Here is a 15,637-nt window from a genome sequence, read left to right on the forward strand (position 1 = left end):
GGATGTTCACCTTTGTCCTTTGACCTCCTGCTGCTGTTTCTTGGTCGGTTTTGCAGCTTTATCTTCCGTTCCTTGCTAAGCTATATTTCTCCCCCTCTCAGCCGAAAGAGGTGACAGTATCAGTATCAGTATGTTGATCTGCGTCTTTAACATCTGTTTCTCGTATTTAACCCATTGACGAGCCAGGGGAGCAAAAATAGATGGATTGGAAGACGATTAGATGAATTAGAGCAGCATGTTTAATAGAGACACAAAGTACCTTACCGCAGTGTTCTCCAGGGTTGTAACAGCTCCTGTCAGTACATGGTACGGGGCCACGTTTACAGATGTTGAATTGATTCAGCACCCAAACATCCATCCATCTTCCATACTCCACAACCGCTGTGACGCTCACTGAGAAACTTGCAATCTTCAACCCATCGCACCAGTACTCTCAAGCTGTGTCATTTCACAAGGCCTCTTCCCAGTTTTCCCAGGGTAGGGAGGTCGGTCCAACTTGCCGAGTAGACCACAGGACTGACCCAGAATACGCCTGTGGGATCATGTATCCCGTCTAGCTTTTGGAAAGTCTCGGGATCTCACAGGGAAAAATCAGTGCACGTGACTAGGCAGGGGGACATCAGGACGGTCGCTTAGCACGATTCCTTCAAGACCTGGAACCGGATAATGTGCAGAAAATGGACAGATAGATGGACTAACATCGAAAGTAGGACATTTGACCACTAGTTGATTCCAGGAGAATAATCCTGCCCGTTTGAGGAACCCAGTTGAACTTGTTATGCCTCCGAAAATCAATCAGTTTTTTGGCCGACCGCTCAGTGAGTGCAGCAGTTGAGCAGTTTGAAGATGTTTCAATGATATAGTGATGACTTGCGAAACGGTCATTGGGGAAACGAGGAGGCAGGAGGTGAAATGAGCAAAAGAGGACATTTTGTGATGGATGGACAGCTTGCCGGGAAGAAACAAGCAGTCAGGAGTGAGGAAGCAGGTGGGGAGGTAAAGGATGGAGTTGTCAAGCGATTTGTCAAGGGAGGAATAAAGAACTACACACACAAACAATGCTTACACAAGGCACACACAAGATAAGGTATGGTGCATCAAAGTAGGAAATCCTGAGGGAGACGGCAAATTTCAACTAGGATCATTGTTATCTTTGTTCATTTAATTCTGCGGTGTGTGTTAGTATTGAACTTCTTTATGAATGAAGTGTGTGTGTGTGATATACATAAGACTCAGCTGATGGAAAACAGAATACTGCTTTCAGTTTTTGCAACATTTACATAATATCAGCTCTTTAGTTTGATAAAAACAGACAACAAACAAACGAACACACGCACAAAAACACACACACACACACACACACACACACACACACACACACACACACACACGTACAGTCTGAGGGATCCTGCAGCAAAAAACAGCTCATTGTGCTGTTGAGACTAAAGTTGACTTCACCCTTCCTGCCATCGGTCTCTGGTATGGACCTAGTTTCACTGTACTGATTACTTGGTATGTAAAATCTGTGTGTGTGCACATGTCTGTGTGTCAAAGTAGTATATATGTGTGTTTGTATGTACATTGTGCGTGTGTTTGTCATTCAAAAATACAAAATCAGGGGTGATGAGGGCCTACAAGGCAAACAAACAGGCGTCTGATTGCATGCAGACATTCCACACACATGCGCACACGCACACACACGCGCTGAGTGCAGGAGACTCATAAAGCAAACAAATACGTCCTGATTGCAGGCGAAAACAAAGGGACGGAGTGGAGGAGGCGAGGTTGTTTGGGTTTTCGTGCGTAGTTAACCTTTCACCCTTTTGAAGGAAAACGGGGAATGTAAGGAATCTGCACACACGCATTTGTATCTCACACACACACACACACACACACACACACACACACACACACACACACACACACACACACACACACACACACACACACACACACACACACAGCCTCATCGTGGGGTCTGCAGCAGATATGAGTCCTCAGGAAATCCTTTGAAGCCCACCGAGGGCCCTGTTGTTATTGAGCGTCTGCTGTTGGGTCGTCAGTTAAACTTCAACCCTGCTGATGTCTGACACTCGCACCTCCTTGATGTGTGCATATTTTCCGCCCTAGGATAAGCGGCCTACTTAGCTAGCTGATTCCCAGCAACTGAAGTTGACATTCATGGTTTACTTTTGTGTTTGATTTCCAAGTTTTGCTTCAGCTACTGCTTGAATGTGCACTCTGGAAATGCAACTATAAGTGAAATCCAATTATAATTTGACCGCAAACTTGGCTTTAAACACTTCAACCGAATGATCTTAGTTGTATTAAAGTCGTAATTTTAGTATAAACTCCATGAACTAGTCTGTATTACTCAATGTGTATTCATTCCTGTGTACATGGGACAAAAACTGATTCACCCTGCAGTGGTGGAAAACTATACATGAACGATTTTTCATTTTTTAATTAGCTTTTTTTTTAAATCACCTTATCATAAATCCTCTGTTCTTCTTTGTTGGAGTGCTCTGCAAAAACAATCTGGTCTCTCTGGCTCTGATCTGATTTGTTCATTAACCCATGAAATACCACCGATCACCACACACAGGTCTGTATCCCGATCCTTATAGTTGTAATTCATTGGAAATTGCCTTGTATGGTGTTTTCAAAATGGTACCTATAGCTTGAATTAGCTGCGCGAGTCAAGTGATTCCTTTACCCCCGCAGTTTGGCTTTGGCTTTTACTAACCCGAGCTGATCCCAGATTCAGGTCAAGCACACAGGATTGACTTAATTAGGGTGCTTTCGGCCCTCATAGGTAGCTTGTTTGTTGTTGTAACCCTCTTCGGGGTCTGTTAAGCCTATTCTTTCAATTTCAGTTTACACTGAAACCGGCTCGTGTTTATGTTGCATCATTAATTTTCTGTTTCCTCTTGTTTATTGTTTCATGGAGCGACGCAGTTCACTTTAATGTCAACAATGATGTCCTACCAAGCAGAGAAATACATGTGACGATAAATTTGAATTGTCTACACTGTGGTTTTTCTCGTTCTTTGGGATTGTGGCACTCCATTGTTCCGTTGAGCGGCCAAATGCATTCATTCGAAACTCATTAGGTTCCAACAAAAGAAAATATTTTTGGGAGAATGGAATGATTGCACCATCTCGGAGTAAATCTACAAGATTATGAAGAAATGTCTTCACGGACAAACCCATTTAACAAACCTCACACTGTAGGAGAATCAGAAGAATTACTTTGCAACCAACCCTAACCCTAAATCAGCTAGATAATGGTATCATTCTTTCATTCATTGGCATACAATACTTCAAGCCATAGTTTTTTGATGCAGTAGCTCTCATTAGAAGGTCTATACCTCTCTTCTGTTTGTTAAACTCATCCATCACCTCCTCATTGTTTCTTTAATAATGATTCTGCAGACTCCTGTATTCTACTCCATCCTACCTTCTTTCAACACATCTTGTTTTTTTGCCTCGCACCCTCGTCTTTCCAGCCATCTCCGCTCTCCCTGCTCTGTCTCTTTTTCTATCTCTCCACGCACACACATATGAGGAGGAAGTACCTCTGCATTACCCCCTCCCGTCAAACAATAACAGCATGGAACTCTGGGTATTATTTTAGTGGCCGTCCACTACTTTATCTGCCCTCCGCAATGCTTCCTCTCTCACTGACTCACGCATCCTGTCAGAGAGGGGGGCGAGAGAGGCATGGAGAGAGCGAGAGAGGGAGGGAGAGAGAGAGAGGGGTGGGAGAGAGAGAAAGGCAGCAGGGAGGAATAGTGATGTTTTGTCTTCCAGCAAGAGGAGCGAGGGAGGAGGAGAGGAAAAGGAGGGAAAGGGGATGTGAGGAACGTCGCTTGGTTTTTCCCTCACAACCTGCCAGTCCCCTCAGTTTCTCAGATGGACGTCGGGCGTTCGAACAACACGCTGCCACTGTCTTCCTGGTACCTCACGGACACGACCTGGCCTCCACGCCAGACATCAAGAGGCGCCAAGACCCGAGAACAGACCAGAGCTTCACCCTTTGCGGAGGGAGAGAAAGTAGAAGTTGTTACATCGCCTTGTGTCGTTTTACAAGTGCTGCTTCTGTTTGGGAAAGTTTTGTGAGGGGCGGGGGGGCGAGCCTTTGAGAATCTGTGGGAGACCGGTTGCCTTCGCCAAACTCTCTGACCTTGTTTGAGTGCGTTGGGAAATCACCAGAAGGATTTTATAAAAGGACGCTCGGCTGACCTTTTGCTGTCGGGGACGCCACGATCTCGACTGGGATCGTGACCGTGGACGCCTCAGATTAGAGTGGTAGGTTCAGTACCACGTCTTCTTGATTCTCTGTTATTTGATGTCCGCCAGCGTTTTTTTAGTTGTATTCGTTACCAGTTACTTTTAAGCTTCTTGGCCTCTTAATCTTCAGTCTTTAAAACCTCTAGAAGCTGTACACCACAGCCGTTTGTGTCCTTGTCGCTTATCTACAAGACTTTCACAGGGTCTTAATCCATTAGTCTGGTTGGCGTTGTTTTCTCTGCGGCATTGAGGCGAGTGTGTGTGACTCAGATTATGCGCGGTGACCTTTGCAGTATCAGTCAGCTGTTACAGTTTCTGTGCATAAGTGGGACATTCCAGCAGATCCTTTCATAGAGGCTCATTCATCACTGCAGACTGAATTTATAATTGAGTACTGTCCAGTCTCACCGAGTCCTCTCTTCTCCTCTACTATCTGGAGTGGTTCTATATAACTAATCTTGCTTCGAGTGTGTCCCGAAACATGTGCAACATGCAGAGATTGTGTGCATAATTAGGCACTTGTGACGTCTTGCAAACTTTATCGAATCTCCGCCAACAACGGCGGTGACCTAGCTTGTTATCTCTCTCTGTGCATCAACAGCAGAGCGCTATTTCCAAAACATGGTTCACTTGGCATCTCTCTGCCTTTGATGCAGGGTAGCAAACTGGGTTACAGTGTCAGGTGCAGCACAGGTTGCACTTTTGAATCAATCAAATCAAAAATCCCATTTGTTAGACGTCTTATGGATACAAACTCATGAATGACACTCTGGAGGCTTCCAGATTCTGAAGTGTAACACTTCTCGCTCAAACACTTTAGTAGTCTATGTGGCAATAATAAAAATTAGGATTAATAGAATGCCATCATTTGACATATTCACAGGGCTAAGTGTTGATTGAGTATATTATTTTAATATATTTATTTGAACAGAAAATACAGGTTTTGTTGTCGTAAATGAATGCAGATTTTGTTTTGTTTGATTTTTCTTCTAAATGTGATGCGTTTCCTGAATTGGTGTAGCATCAAGTTTGAATGCACTTGTAATCATACTGAGTCTGAATGCTTGCCTACACTGAAGATTCGGACCTAAAGCCCTACCCAATTTTGAAATGGGAAAGTGGACTCGTTACATTCGTTGGTATGTAAGCCAGTGCTCATTCCTAACAGATGTTGATGTTTTTTGATCTACTGTATCATTGTTTTGGGCATCTTTCAGAAAGATGGAGTTCAGCTTAAATCCTGAGAATTGTTGGAAGCATCGCTCTGCAAGCAATTTTTTCCGAGCACTTTGGAAAAACAGATTGATCCTGCGATACTGACTGATACTGCGGTTTGGATTAACCTCTTCCTCCGGCCCCCACATTGCCTCAAAATCACATTCTTCAGTTTTTTTTCTCCATTATCGTACATTCCATTTCAGTCTAACCTCCATGGCTTCATGTCAGCCATCAATCACTTAAAGCTAAACTCTGGAGAATAAGTGGAGGAGTGGGGGGGTTTGCTAATGTTTGCGGTAGGTTCGATAATGGTATTTTGTCTGCCACAGCGTGGCTCGTTCCCACACACTCTCTCACACACACACACAAGCGTAGACACACTTACAGAAACAAGAACAGGCACTTCATAAACTTTCTCAGGGGATAATTTAAGGACATTGTCAGCAGAGTTGAACAATCATTGGGCTCTGATACAAATCCCTCCAATGGAGCGCAGAACCAGGAAACGAGAGTGTTTAGCTTGGAAATGGCTCTCCCGGTCCTGTTTTATCATAAACAATAATAGTCTAAAATGGCTCTTTCCTCTCCTTTGCCGAGCCAGGATCCGAATTCTTCTCCCAGAAGCGTACCTCCTCGGGTTGTTTCAAATACCGAGAATTGTCTCCATTTACGCCTTTGCACTGCTTTGTTTGAAACCAGGGAGCAGGTACAGGATTAGGATCTCATTTTTGGGGTTTTCGCTGGGGATCAAACGCTCGATGTTGTGCTTGCTCCTGCCATCCAGCTGTTTTCACATCCAGGCAGAAGTTTTTCGGAAAGTTATTGTTAAGCCTATAAAGGTCCATTCAGGATCTGGGAATTTCCCGTGAATTCATACTTATACCTGGCTCCAATTCCTCTCCCTCCACTGTTCTGTGTTCTTCCTCCTTTTGTCTTATTTTGTCACTCTTTCTGCTGTCCCCTTCTCTCTCTGTCACACACACACACACTCTGCAGGTGGTCCTTTGCGTCTGGCTACCATATGGAATCGTGAGACTAGAATTTTGGGCTCCAGAGCAGAGTGAACAACTTGTTATATGAGTTCTGAACAGCCGTTTCCTCTGAATTAGGATTGGCGAGTTTCTGCCACAGTACGTCTAAGGCTTATTATGCAAGCTGTGATATAAAAGACACTTACAGCTCTGGCCACAATAATCACGTCATCTCAGTCACCCTGTCATGTTTAGACCACATAAATGGTAGTTGCTCAGACATGGGGTTAAGGGTGTCATATTTTCACACGATTGGTGCATGTCAAGCGATGCTGCAGCTCGTGGTCGACTCTCACCTGGGTTCTCCTCTCTCGTCTCCTCCACAGGCGTAGCGTCCCTCTCATCAGGCCTCACTCCTGGCACCTGGCAAAGCTAACGGAGCCGCCCCTCCTTCCTCCTCCTCCTCCTCCTCCTCCACCACCTCCTCCTCCTCCCTGCCTCCCACCTGCCGACTCCCCTCCTCTCCCCCCTCCTCCCCCTCCATCTGCCATGCAGCTCCACCCTGGCCCGTACACACTACCCTGGCAAACGACTGACAACAGGTAAATATGTTTGTTTTTATTTGGTCTTTTTTTTTAAAGTGGAGTTACAATACTTCATCGTTTTGCCTTATGAATCTTTAAGTCGGTGGTGTGTGTGTGTGTCATCGCTTTGAATCACACTGACTCTGTGATTCCATAGTCTACTGCGGGGGAATTTCATCCCTGTGACTAGTCCTCTTAAGCCAACAATTGGCAGGAAGCGGGTGACATCACAATGTTTTAATGTCAACATGGCCCACGCAGGAAGCCCATTGGTCTATTTTTGACATTCAATTCAAACATTCCAAAGTGATAACCAATCAGCCGCCCCCGGTGACCTGTTCTTTGTCCCTGAGTCTCAGGAGGCCAGGTGGACGTTTGGACTGCAGTGATGAGGTCGGTGTGTTTGATTTAGGCGACTGCGGTACTTGAACAGCCTCTGAAAACATTGACCGAAAAAAAGACGTAATCACTAATCGGTAGCAAAGCAAATACGTCTTTTTTGAATCATGAGGCCTTGTGAAGGAGTTTAGCCTGTTTTAGTCCTGTATGCACTTTATACACAAGCTTGTTAAAAAGGCCTTAATTTGTATAATTTCTAACCACATATACCCTCTTAGAGGAAGTCCTGAGGAAGTCCTGAATTTGAATGGAAAAATCATAAAAGTGTATAAATATCTAATCTGGGCTCTGTGTACGATGAGCTGGGGTAGGCTAACTAGCAAACATATGGATCATGTTGGGCATTGTGTTGGATCACATATCGTTTCCCACATGTCAGTATTGCTGTCCTGGAGGCAAACAGAAAAAGAGACATTGCAGGGAAAACGGAATATTTCACTGCAAATAAATGATGATATTGAATGTTTTGAGTGTTGGAAAACTGTTTTATAAAATGCTAACACTGACGCTAAACAATATTATTACAAGATACATTTAGGTCCAATGGAGGTCAAAATACTTTGTCAAGTACTTCAAATTGTCCTCAAACATCAGGGGCCAGCCCTTGTAAATACACACCTAGAAGCAAAACTTACTTATATAGTATCATTATTGTATATTGTATTATTCTGTGTGGAAAGACTTAAGCTGTTACATTATGATCACACAGAGCTTCAGGAAAGAGGAAGTTACCGTCATGTGTACATTGACTCATAATAAAAATGGCTTTTACCTCTTTGTTTATCAGCTTCACAGTAAGTCACTGCCCTGTTACTGTTCAGCTTTTGATAAGATTCTGTGATATAATGTGCTACTATTTTAGCTCTAATAGTCCCATGAGCTGCAGCTCAATTCCCACAGTTACTCATGCTGATCTCATCACACACACACACACACACACACACACACACACACACACACACACACACACACACACACACACACACACACAGCAGATGAGGAGGCAGCTCCCAACATAACTCTGGACAATGGCATGTGACTCCCAGAACATGTGGACAAAGAGAGGAAGACATAAAATAAACTGTTTGTGTGAAAGAGACAGACATTTTGTACACTGTGCAAGTGTGTGTTTGTGTTTGAAAGAGAGATACACAAGTGAGCGAACGCGTGTGAGGAGGTAAGAGTGTTTGACAGATTGAGCGTTTATCTGAAAAAGCCTGCATTAGCCTATAAATAGTGTTTATGTATCTGGGCATGTGTGTGTGGATTAATCCAATCAGTCTGAACACACACCTCACATGTCTCATCATGAGCGTGTGTGTGTGTGTGTGTGTGTGTGTGTGTGTGTGTGTGTCTGCTCTATATGTGTCAACCCGTGGCCTCACATGTTCCACATTGCCATCTGATTGGATAGGAATGACTGTCATTTCCTGTCCAGCTCCTGTCTCATTTCCTCTCTTCCTCTCTGCTTCACCCAGGTCAAATCTATAGAGCCGCCTCTCCTTCCTTATCTCTCACGCCCTGTTTTCCCACGCAGTGTGGCAGATGATAAACCTTTTGCAGCGCCTTTGACATAATTTAATAGAATTTTACGAATCAAATAAGCGATTGCATCTTTTTATTTTACTTATCACTGACTTATTTTACTACAAACCGGTCACTTTTAAAATACAGGACCGTTTAGACGATTCCTGTACGAAATCCTGGAATTTACGAAATTGTATGTAGTTTTGTTCCCCAGGCGTGGAAAAGTAATGGAAATACAAACAGAAGCTTGGGAGAAGTTATGGAATATTGAAAGATATTTTCCATTTCCAAGAAAAGGCCTGATGTTTTTGCCATATCATCATAGCAACATACTTTTACCATACCATTAGGCCTTACATGTTGAATACAAAATGGAGGAAGTGTAGCTTTGGGAGTTTAGTTTAAAGTCTTGAAAAGGAATTTGCTGAAATCTGTATGAATGCTGTAAAGCTGAGTTGTGACGATAGATGTCCTCGCACGACCCCGTGTTTTTGCTTTCTTAGCCTTTGTGCATTTGGATACAGACATGTTTGGAAGCGAGCAGCCAATGCTAAACAGAATAAAAAGAGAGACAAATGATCTAAAGAAACTTCGGCTGAACCCCCCCCAAATATTTGCCTACATGTGCACAAAATCATATTGTGAAATTGTGGAATAGTGGCAGTATTCTTCAGATAATCGGCTTTCATATTTTTGAGCCGTAAATACCGCAGAAACAGCCCAGAGATGGTTTGCTGGTAAAACCCCCCACCCCACCGGTTGGAGATCAAAGCCTTCTGGAAATCTCCCCTCCTCCCTCTCTGTGGCTACTTCCCCCTATTGTTTGAATGAATGAGCAAAAAACACAGTGGGTGAATGAAGAAATACACCAAACAATTTTTTTTTGAGATTGTGTCTCAGCTTGGATGCGTTGGATAAAAACCAAGCACAAGAACACTGCATGCCCCCTGCAGATTATATTGGGCCCCTTTATGTGCAAATTGTATTGTTTTATCCCCACACCAAATGCTCCTCTTATGGTGAAACACACCATTTTGTGTGTTTTGTGTGTGATTATGTGCGGTTTGGTATTCATGTGTTTTCCGATCAAGTTCTTCGGGGTCAAGGATGTTAGTGTCCCCACAAAAAGCTGTAAGAGAGGAAGAGGAGAACGAAAGGGGAAGAAGAGAGAGGATCAGAGGAATCAAGGGATGACTCGGAGCTTTTGACTCCGGGCTGTCGTAGTTGATGAGGAGGAAATCCCTCTCCGCCTAAAGAGGCTTCCTCCGAGGGTCTTTAAAAACACATGGGCCGGCTGTGGATCTTTGGCTCACCACTGATATAAAACAGATTCCCAGCCGTGCCGTTCAGAAGTTGCTTTCCCAAATTGATATAGGGGGAGAACATAAGCTACTGCCTGAAAATGACACATCATTTAGGGTTTTAAGGAGTTGTCACTTTTTTAACGCATGCCTGACTGATGTGTACCAAAGTAACCAAATACATTTGCCATATGGGGCAATAAAGTTCATTCTGACTTTGAAGAAGTTGTGGAAGAATATGTGTGACGTCACCTGCGTTTCCATTTCCAAAATGTTTCCATTAAATGAAATTAAGATCAGGGATAAGCATAAATCTAATTTGATCATCTGTGTCTCCATCTCTCCCCAGTGACTTGTCCATGCAGTGGGGTCAGCTGTCCAGACCTTATTCTTCCACTGACCGAAGCAGTTCCCTGGGCTCCATGGAGAGCTTGGATGCCCCCACTCCCGCCACACAGCCATTCTCTGACTCCCACATCTCCCCCGTCGACTCTGCCCTCTTCAACAACAAAAGAGACTCTGCCTACAGCTCCTTCTCCGCCAGCTCAAACACGTCGGACTACGCGACAGTCGCCCTAAGGCCGGGGGACGCTTGCTCCATGGATAACCTCCTCCAGAGTATGGGGCCTGCTTGCAGAGGCTACCCCAATGGCAACGTATCGACTCTAGAGAGTTCATCAGGTGAAGCGCCGGGTGAGGTTCCGCTGATCTGCCTGAAGTCCAGGTCACTTACAAGGCCAAGGCCAAGGCCTGTCGAGGTAAGAGAGAGGCCCTCCTCCTGCTGTTATGAGAAAGAGAGGAAAGGAGACTTTGAGATCATCAGGAATGGAGACCTAGGATTGGAGAGAAAGATGAACCCCCCTCAGCCTCCAACCAGAAAGGAGAGTTTCAGAGTGACCCGAGGTCACGCTGACAGCACGGACAAGCATTGCTCCTCTGCTCCCGTTGAAATTTCCAGTCTGTCTTGTTACCGTGAGGATGACAAGCCCTCCCTCAGTCATGAAACAGGAATTCAAAATGGCTTCCCAGAGTCAGAAGTAAGTGACAGAAATAGGAATTTAAATGAGGATTCCATAGAATCGTACCGTACTAGAAGTCAAGATAAAGAACTTGAAGGTATGAGAAGTACCCATAAAGACTACAACTCACCTCCCTCAGACCATCACCTCCCTGACCCAGTGACAGCCTACTCTCACTCTCAGACCAAGCACTCTTCAGTGGGGTTGCACCGGCACAGCGCCCCTGAGAAACTACTTGCCACACAGCTTCAGCTACTACAGTTTAACAGTGACAAATCTTCATTGGAGCCTTCCAATCAATCAAATCCATCAGAATCCACCCTGTCCCCTTGTAACAGCCAGTGGTCTCATTCACCAGCTCAGAATGTGAGAGAAGATGTCAGTGCAGGTCAGAGTGAGCAAGAAACCTCTCACAATCACATCCAGGAACCATCAAACAAATGGGGAGAGAGCCGGTGCTCCACACCAGGATCTGTTTTCTTGGATGGGGATGGGGATGATGGTGAAAGCCCTCAAGGAATGGAGAGCACAAATGGCAGGTCCCTCACTCCTATTCAGCATCACCACACCTGGGGCCGCTCTGTGAGCGTACCTGTGGAGCCCTCTGGATCATCAACCCAGGGAAGACTTAGCTCTGACCAGACACTGGAGAAGGATTTTGAGCCTCTTAGTGCTGCTGCCAGTGTGGATACTCTACTAGATGAGCAGAGAGGAGTGGAAAAAGGAATAGGTGTAAAAGAAGTGAAGGTAGAAGGAGAGGTAGCAGTGAAGAAGTTGAACTCATCCAGGAATCACAGACGCAACCGTCGTCGCAGTGAGCGATTTGCTACAAACCTCAGGAATGAGATCCAGAGGAAAAAGGCTCAGCTTCAGAAGAGCAGTGGACCAGGTGGGCTGCTCTGTAGTGGAGAAACTGTCCAGGAGGAGGAGGGTCCAGACTTCCTTGAGGAGGGGGAACCCTCAGACCAGCCTTCCATGGAAAGAAGCATGAAAGTGACATTTGCCCCAACAAAAAGTGTTCTGGATTCCCAAACCCCAACAGAAGCTCAGAAATCAAACATCTTAAGTGATTCCAGCCATGAAGTCTTGCAGACTCAGAACAACAACCCATCCAGCTCTGTCCAGATTCTTGACCCGAAGTTGCCCAGTTTTGGAGTCGGCATCCGAGTTGTGGAAGAGCCAGCACCTGCTGGGAAAGCCCGCCGCTGGCGTTGGACCCCTGAGCATAAACTTCAACCAGAACCCGAGCCAGAAAGACGGAGTGGACTCTCTGGTGAGAGAGTGTTAGAGGTCACAGGGTCACAGCATGGGGTTTGCGCCTTCACCTCTTCCACCTCTTCCTACCCTCGCTCTTCTTCATGCTCTCGGATGGAGGAGACGGATATCCTCCCGTTTGCAGATAGAATGAAGTTTTTTGAGGAGACAAGCAAGGGCGTATATGTGTCAAATATCTTAGGGTTGACAAGTCGCAGGCAGAAGAAGCATCTGCACCCTGCAGAGCACCAAGGAGGGGAGTTTGCTCAGTATCAGACCCAGAGGAGGTACTCTTACCAGGGGGGGCTTCAGCAGGAAAGCCCTCTTCTCTCCAACCCAGTAGAGGCCAGAAGGCAGTCTGTGAGTTCTGGTAGGGAGAAAGAGAAGGAGAGGGAGGAGAGGGAAGAGAGGGTGAGAGAGATGGCCAAGGAAAAGGAGAGGGAGGAGAGTTTGAGAGAGATGGCCAGGGAAAAGGAGAGGGAGGAGAGGGTGAGAGAGATGGCCAGGGAAAAGGAGAGGGAGGAGAGGGTGAGAGAGATGGCCAGGGAAAAGGAGAGGGAGGAGAGGGTGAGAGAGATGGCGAGGCAGAAGGAGAGAGAGGAAGAGGAGAAGCAAAGGGAACTAGAGAGAGCAAGGCTGAGGGAGATGGAGAGGGAACGGGAGCGAGAGGAGAGGATGAGAGAGTGGGAGAGGGAGAGAGAAAGAGATCTAGAGAGGGAGAAAGAAAGAGAGAATGAGCTTGTGAGAGAAAGAAAGAGGCAGAGAGAGAGGGAAGATCATGTTCAGCTCACCTCCCGTCAAGAGTTTTACAGCAGCTCAGAATTCCAACAAAAGGAGAACTTGCATAACTCCCAGACCCCAGGCTTCTCCCTCTCTCAACCCCAAAATCAAGTCCGTCAGTCTGCCTTTTATCCAATTAACACCCCTGCTCAGCCCGTGGAGATCCAGCAACCTTTACAACTAGGGTACACGGCAAGGAGCTACACGCCCACAGAGGTAAGAGCCCTGCACACAACTCACACATACAGTATTAGAACACATTCTATATACGCGTACATACATTGCTTTCAGTCATTCTTAGTCCCTTACTCCTCTGGAAACAGACTCGCTGCATTTGTAAGGTTCATGAACAAGTCAGGGGTCGTCGGGTGAGATCCCAGCGGGGGCCTGTCGTCCTGGGATCTGGATTCTAACTAGACTGTGTCAGATTTATGGACAAGAGACAGAGAGGGAAGTGAAATGTGGACTGGGAGAGCGTGTTGGTGATCTGGAGTTCAACTGTAGGCTGGTAGCATTTGGCTTCGATGTACACATATTGGTAAAGCTAAACGAAAAGAGGTGTACATTTTTTAGATGTATATTTTCACCCTGACTCAACAGTACGGGTCACCATTGCTGTGGCATGGACCCGACCCTTCTGAGGGCTTCCTAAGCGATTGACACACTGAATCGCGTCCGCAGGAATCAGTGGCGAAGCCCTAGCGTTGCAGATCTTCCTGTAATGAGTGCTACCCTAATGAGATATAGGAAATTGTTAGAAAGTGTGATTGCTTCTCGAAAATTGGGGCCCTGAAAGTGTTTTGCACACCCGGGCTTGCGAAGCTAAAATACTGCCCAAGTCTGAGTTTATTTAGCTCAGATTGTGGGTTTTGGAATGATACGGAATGAGCGTCGGCGTTTGAGAGCTATGTTTCTTTGTTTTAACCAGTAACAAAACCTGGATCGAGTGGTCATACTTGGAAGTTGGAGCGGCCCTAGTGTGGTGTGGTTGAACGGTCGGTTTGAAGCTGAAACTGGCATCCTGCGTGCGGTCGGGAGTCTCGCTCAGAATTTAGCGGATCATTGGGCAACACCGCCGCACACTTGTGTCAGCGATAATAGCAGCGTTGGGTTACACTTCTGCCTCAAATGGAGTGGAGTTTCTCGGCAGGGGGGGGTTGTTCTTTTAGACAAAGAGCAGCCTACCCTCACCTCATGAACTTTGAAACTCCTGTGACCTTCTGCCTATTAGTGACCCCATCATCATCATCATCATGACAGAGCAAAGCCAAACTGACATTTTTTCATTTCAGCAGATGTCTGGCCAATGCTGATATAGCTTTATTGGTTAGTTGTATTTGTCCCTTGGGTGGAGATGATGTGGGGTGGGGTAAGGTTCTGTGTTGGAAGCCGAAGCGATAACCCCATGCATCAAATCCTTGTTTTATACCTGCCGCAGTCCACATCCAACATCTTTAATGGAAACAGATGTGCTGGATGGACTACAAGGCCACAACGAGGCCTACTACGTTCTCCACACACACACCAAATACACTTATGTTAAAGCATGTGTATCCAGGTGTATGCACAAACAATTTTCCACAGTCCTTATAAGATAAGATAACTTTATTTATCCCAAGGGAAATTGCTGTAATGTCAGTCAGTCAGTCAGTCAGTCAGTCAGTCAGTTACTCACTCACTCACTCACTCACTCACTCACTCACTCACTCACAGAAACATACACACACACACACACACACACAGAAACATACACACAGATGGGGGTTTAAGGCAGGGAGACACTAATGTTCTGTTTGTTTGTGTTGTGGACTAATATAGAAATACAACAGTGGTATTGTTTTAATACCAGCTGTGCTTTCTTAAATGTCAGGAAATGAGTTTGTTGAATTGTTGTTGCAAAATTGGACCGAATCCCTTGTTTTGCCTCTTTGGAGGCGGTAAATCCGGACAATTCAGCCCTCTCGTAAAAGACGACAGTTTCATATCAAAGGCCAAATATAAAGTCAAGAGGATTGGCGTGATGAAGTGAGTCCCCGACACTTCCAGCTGGTCACCGGATCAAGGCAGAGAAGGGTTCTAAATGACTAAATGCGCTTTTAATCTTGTCGATCTCCATCTTTAACGTAATGTAGATCAGTGCACACGAGTGACGCCTGTAGCTGTGCGGTACAGCAGACCCATTGCTTCCAGTCTCCCTTTTATGTACGTTATTATCACAAAGTTATCAGTTGTTATCATTTCCCGCTCTGTTTGACGGCGGTAGCGGTGTCGGCTGCCAAATATGCAAAATG

At 45.6% G+C, this 15,637-nt stretch overlaps 1 protein-coding gene across 2 annotated transcripts in view; it reads left to right on the forward strand.

Moving 5' to 3' along the window:
* shroom4 (shroom family member 4) overlaps nt 1-15,637 on the forward strand; it is a 43,320-nt gene that overhangs the window by 21,872 nt on the left and 5,811 nt on the right. The window contains exons 1-3 of one of the 2 annotated variants that reach the window (XM_076162537.1): nt 3,709-4,311; nt 6,869-7,084; nt 10,643-13,562. In XM_076162537.1, the coding sequence (XP_076018652.1) occupies nt 7,032-7,084; nt 10,643-13,562 (2,973 nt within the window). In that variant the 5' untranslated portion in view covers nt 3,709-4,311; nt 6,869-7,031. Of the gene's footprint in view, nt 1-3,708; nt 4,312-6,868; nt 7,085-10,642; nt 13,563-15,637 lie in introns of those variants that run through there. The other variant, XM_076162536.1, reaches the window with a different exon arrangement.

This window comes from Genypterus blacodes, unplaced genomic scaffold, assembly GCF_046128005.1.
Source record: "Genypterus blacodes isolate CSIRO-AG114 ecotype Tasmania unplaced genomic scaffold, CSIRO-AGI_Gbla_v1 ptg000122l_1, whole genome shotgun sequence".
Taxonomy (NCBI): Eukaryota; Metazoa; Chordata; class Actinopteri; order Ophidiiformes; family Ophidiidae; genus Genypterus; species Genypterus blacodes.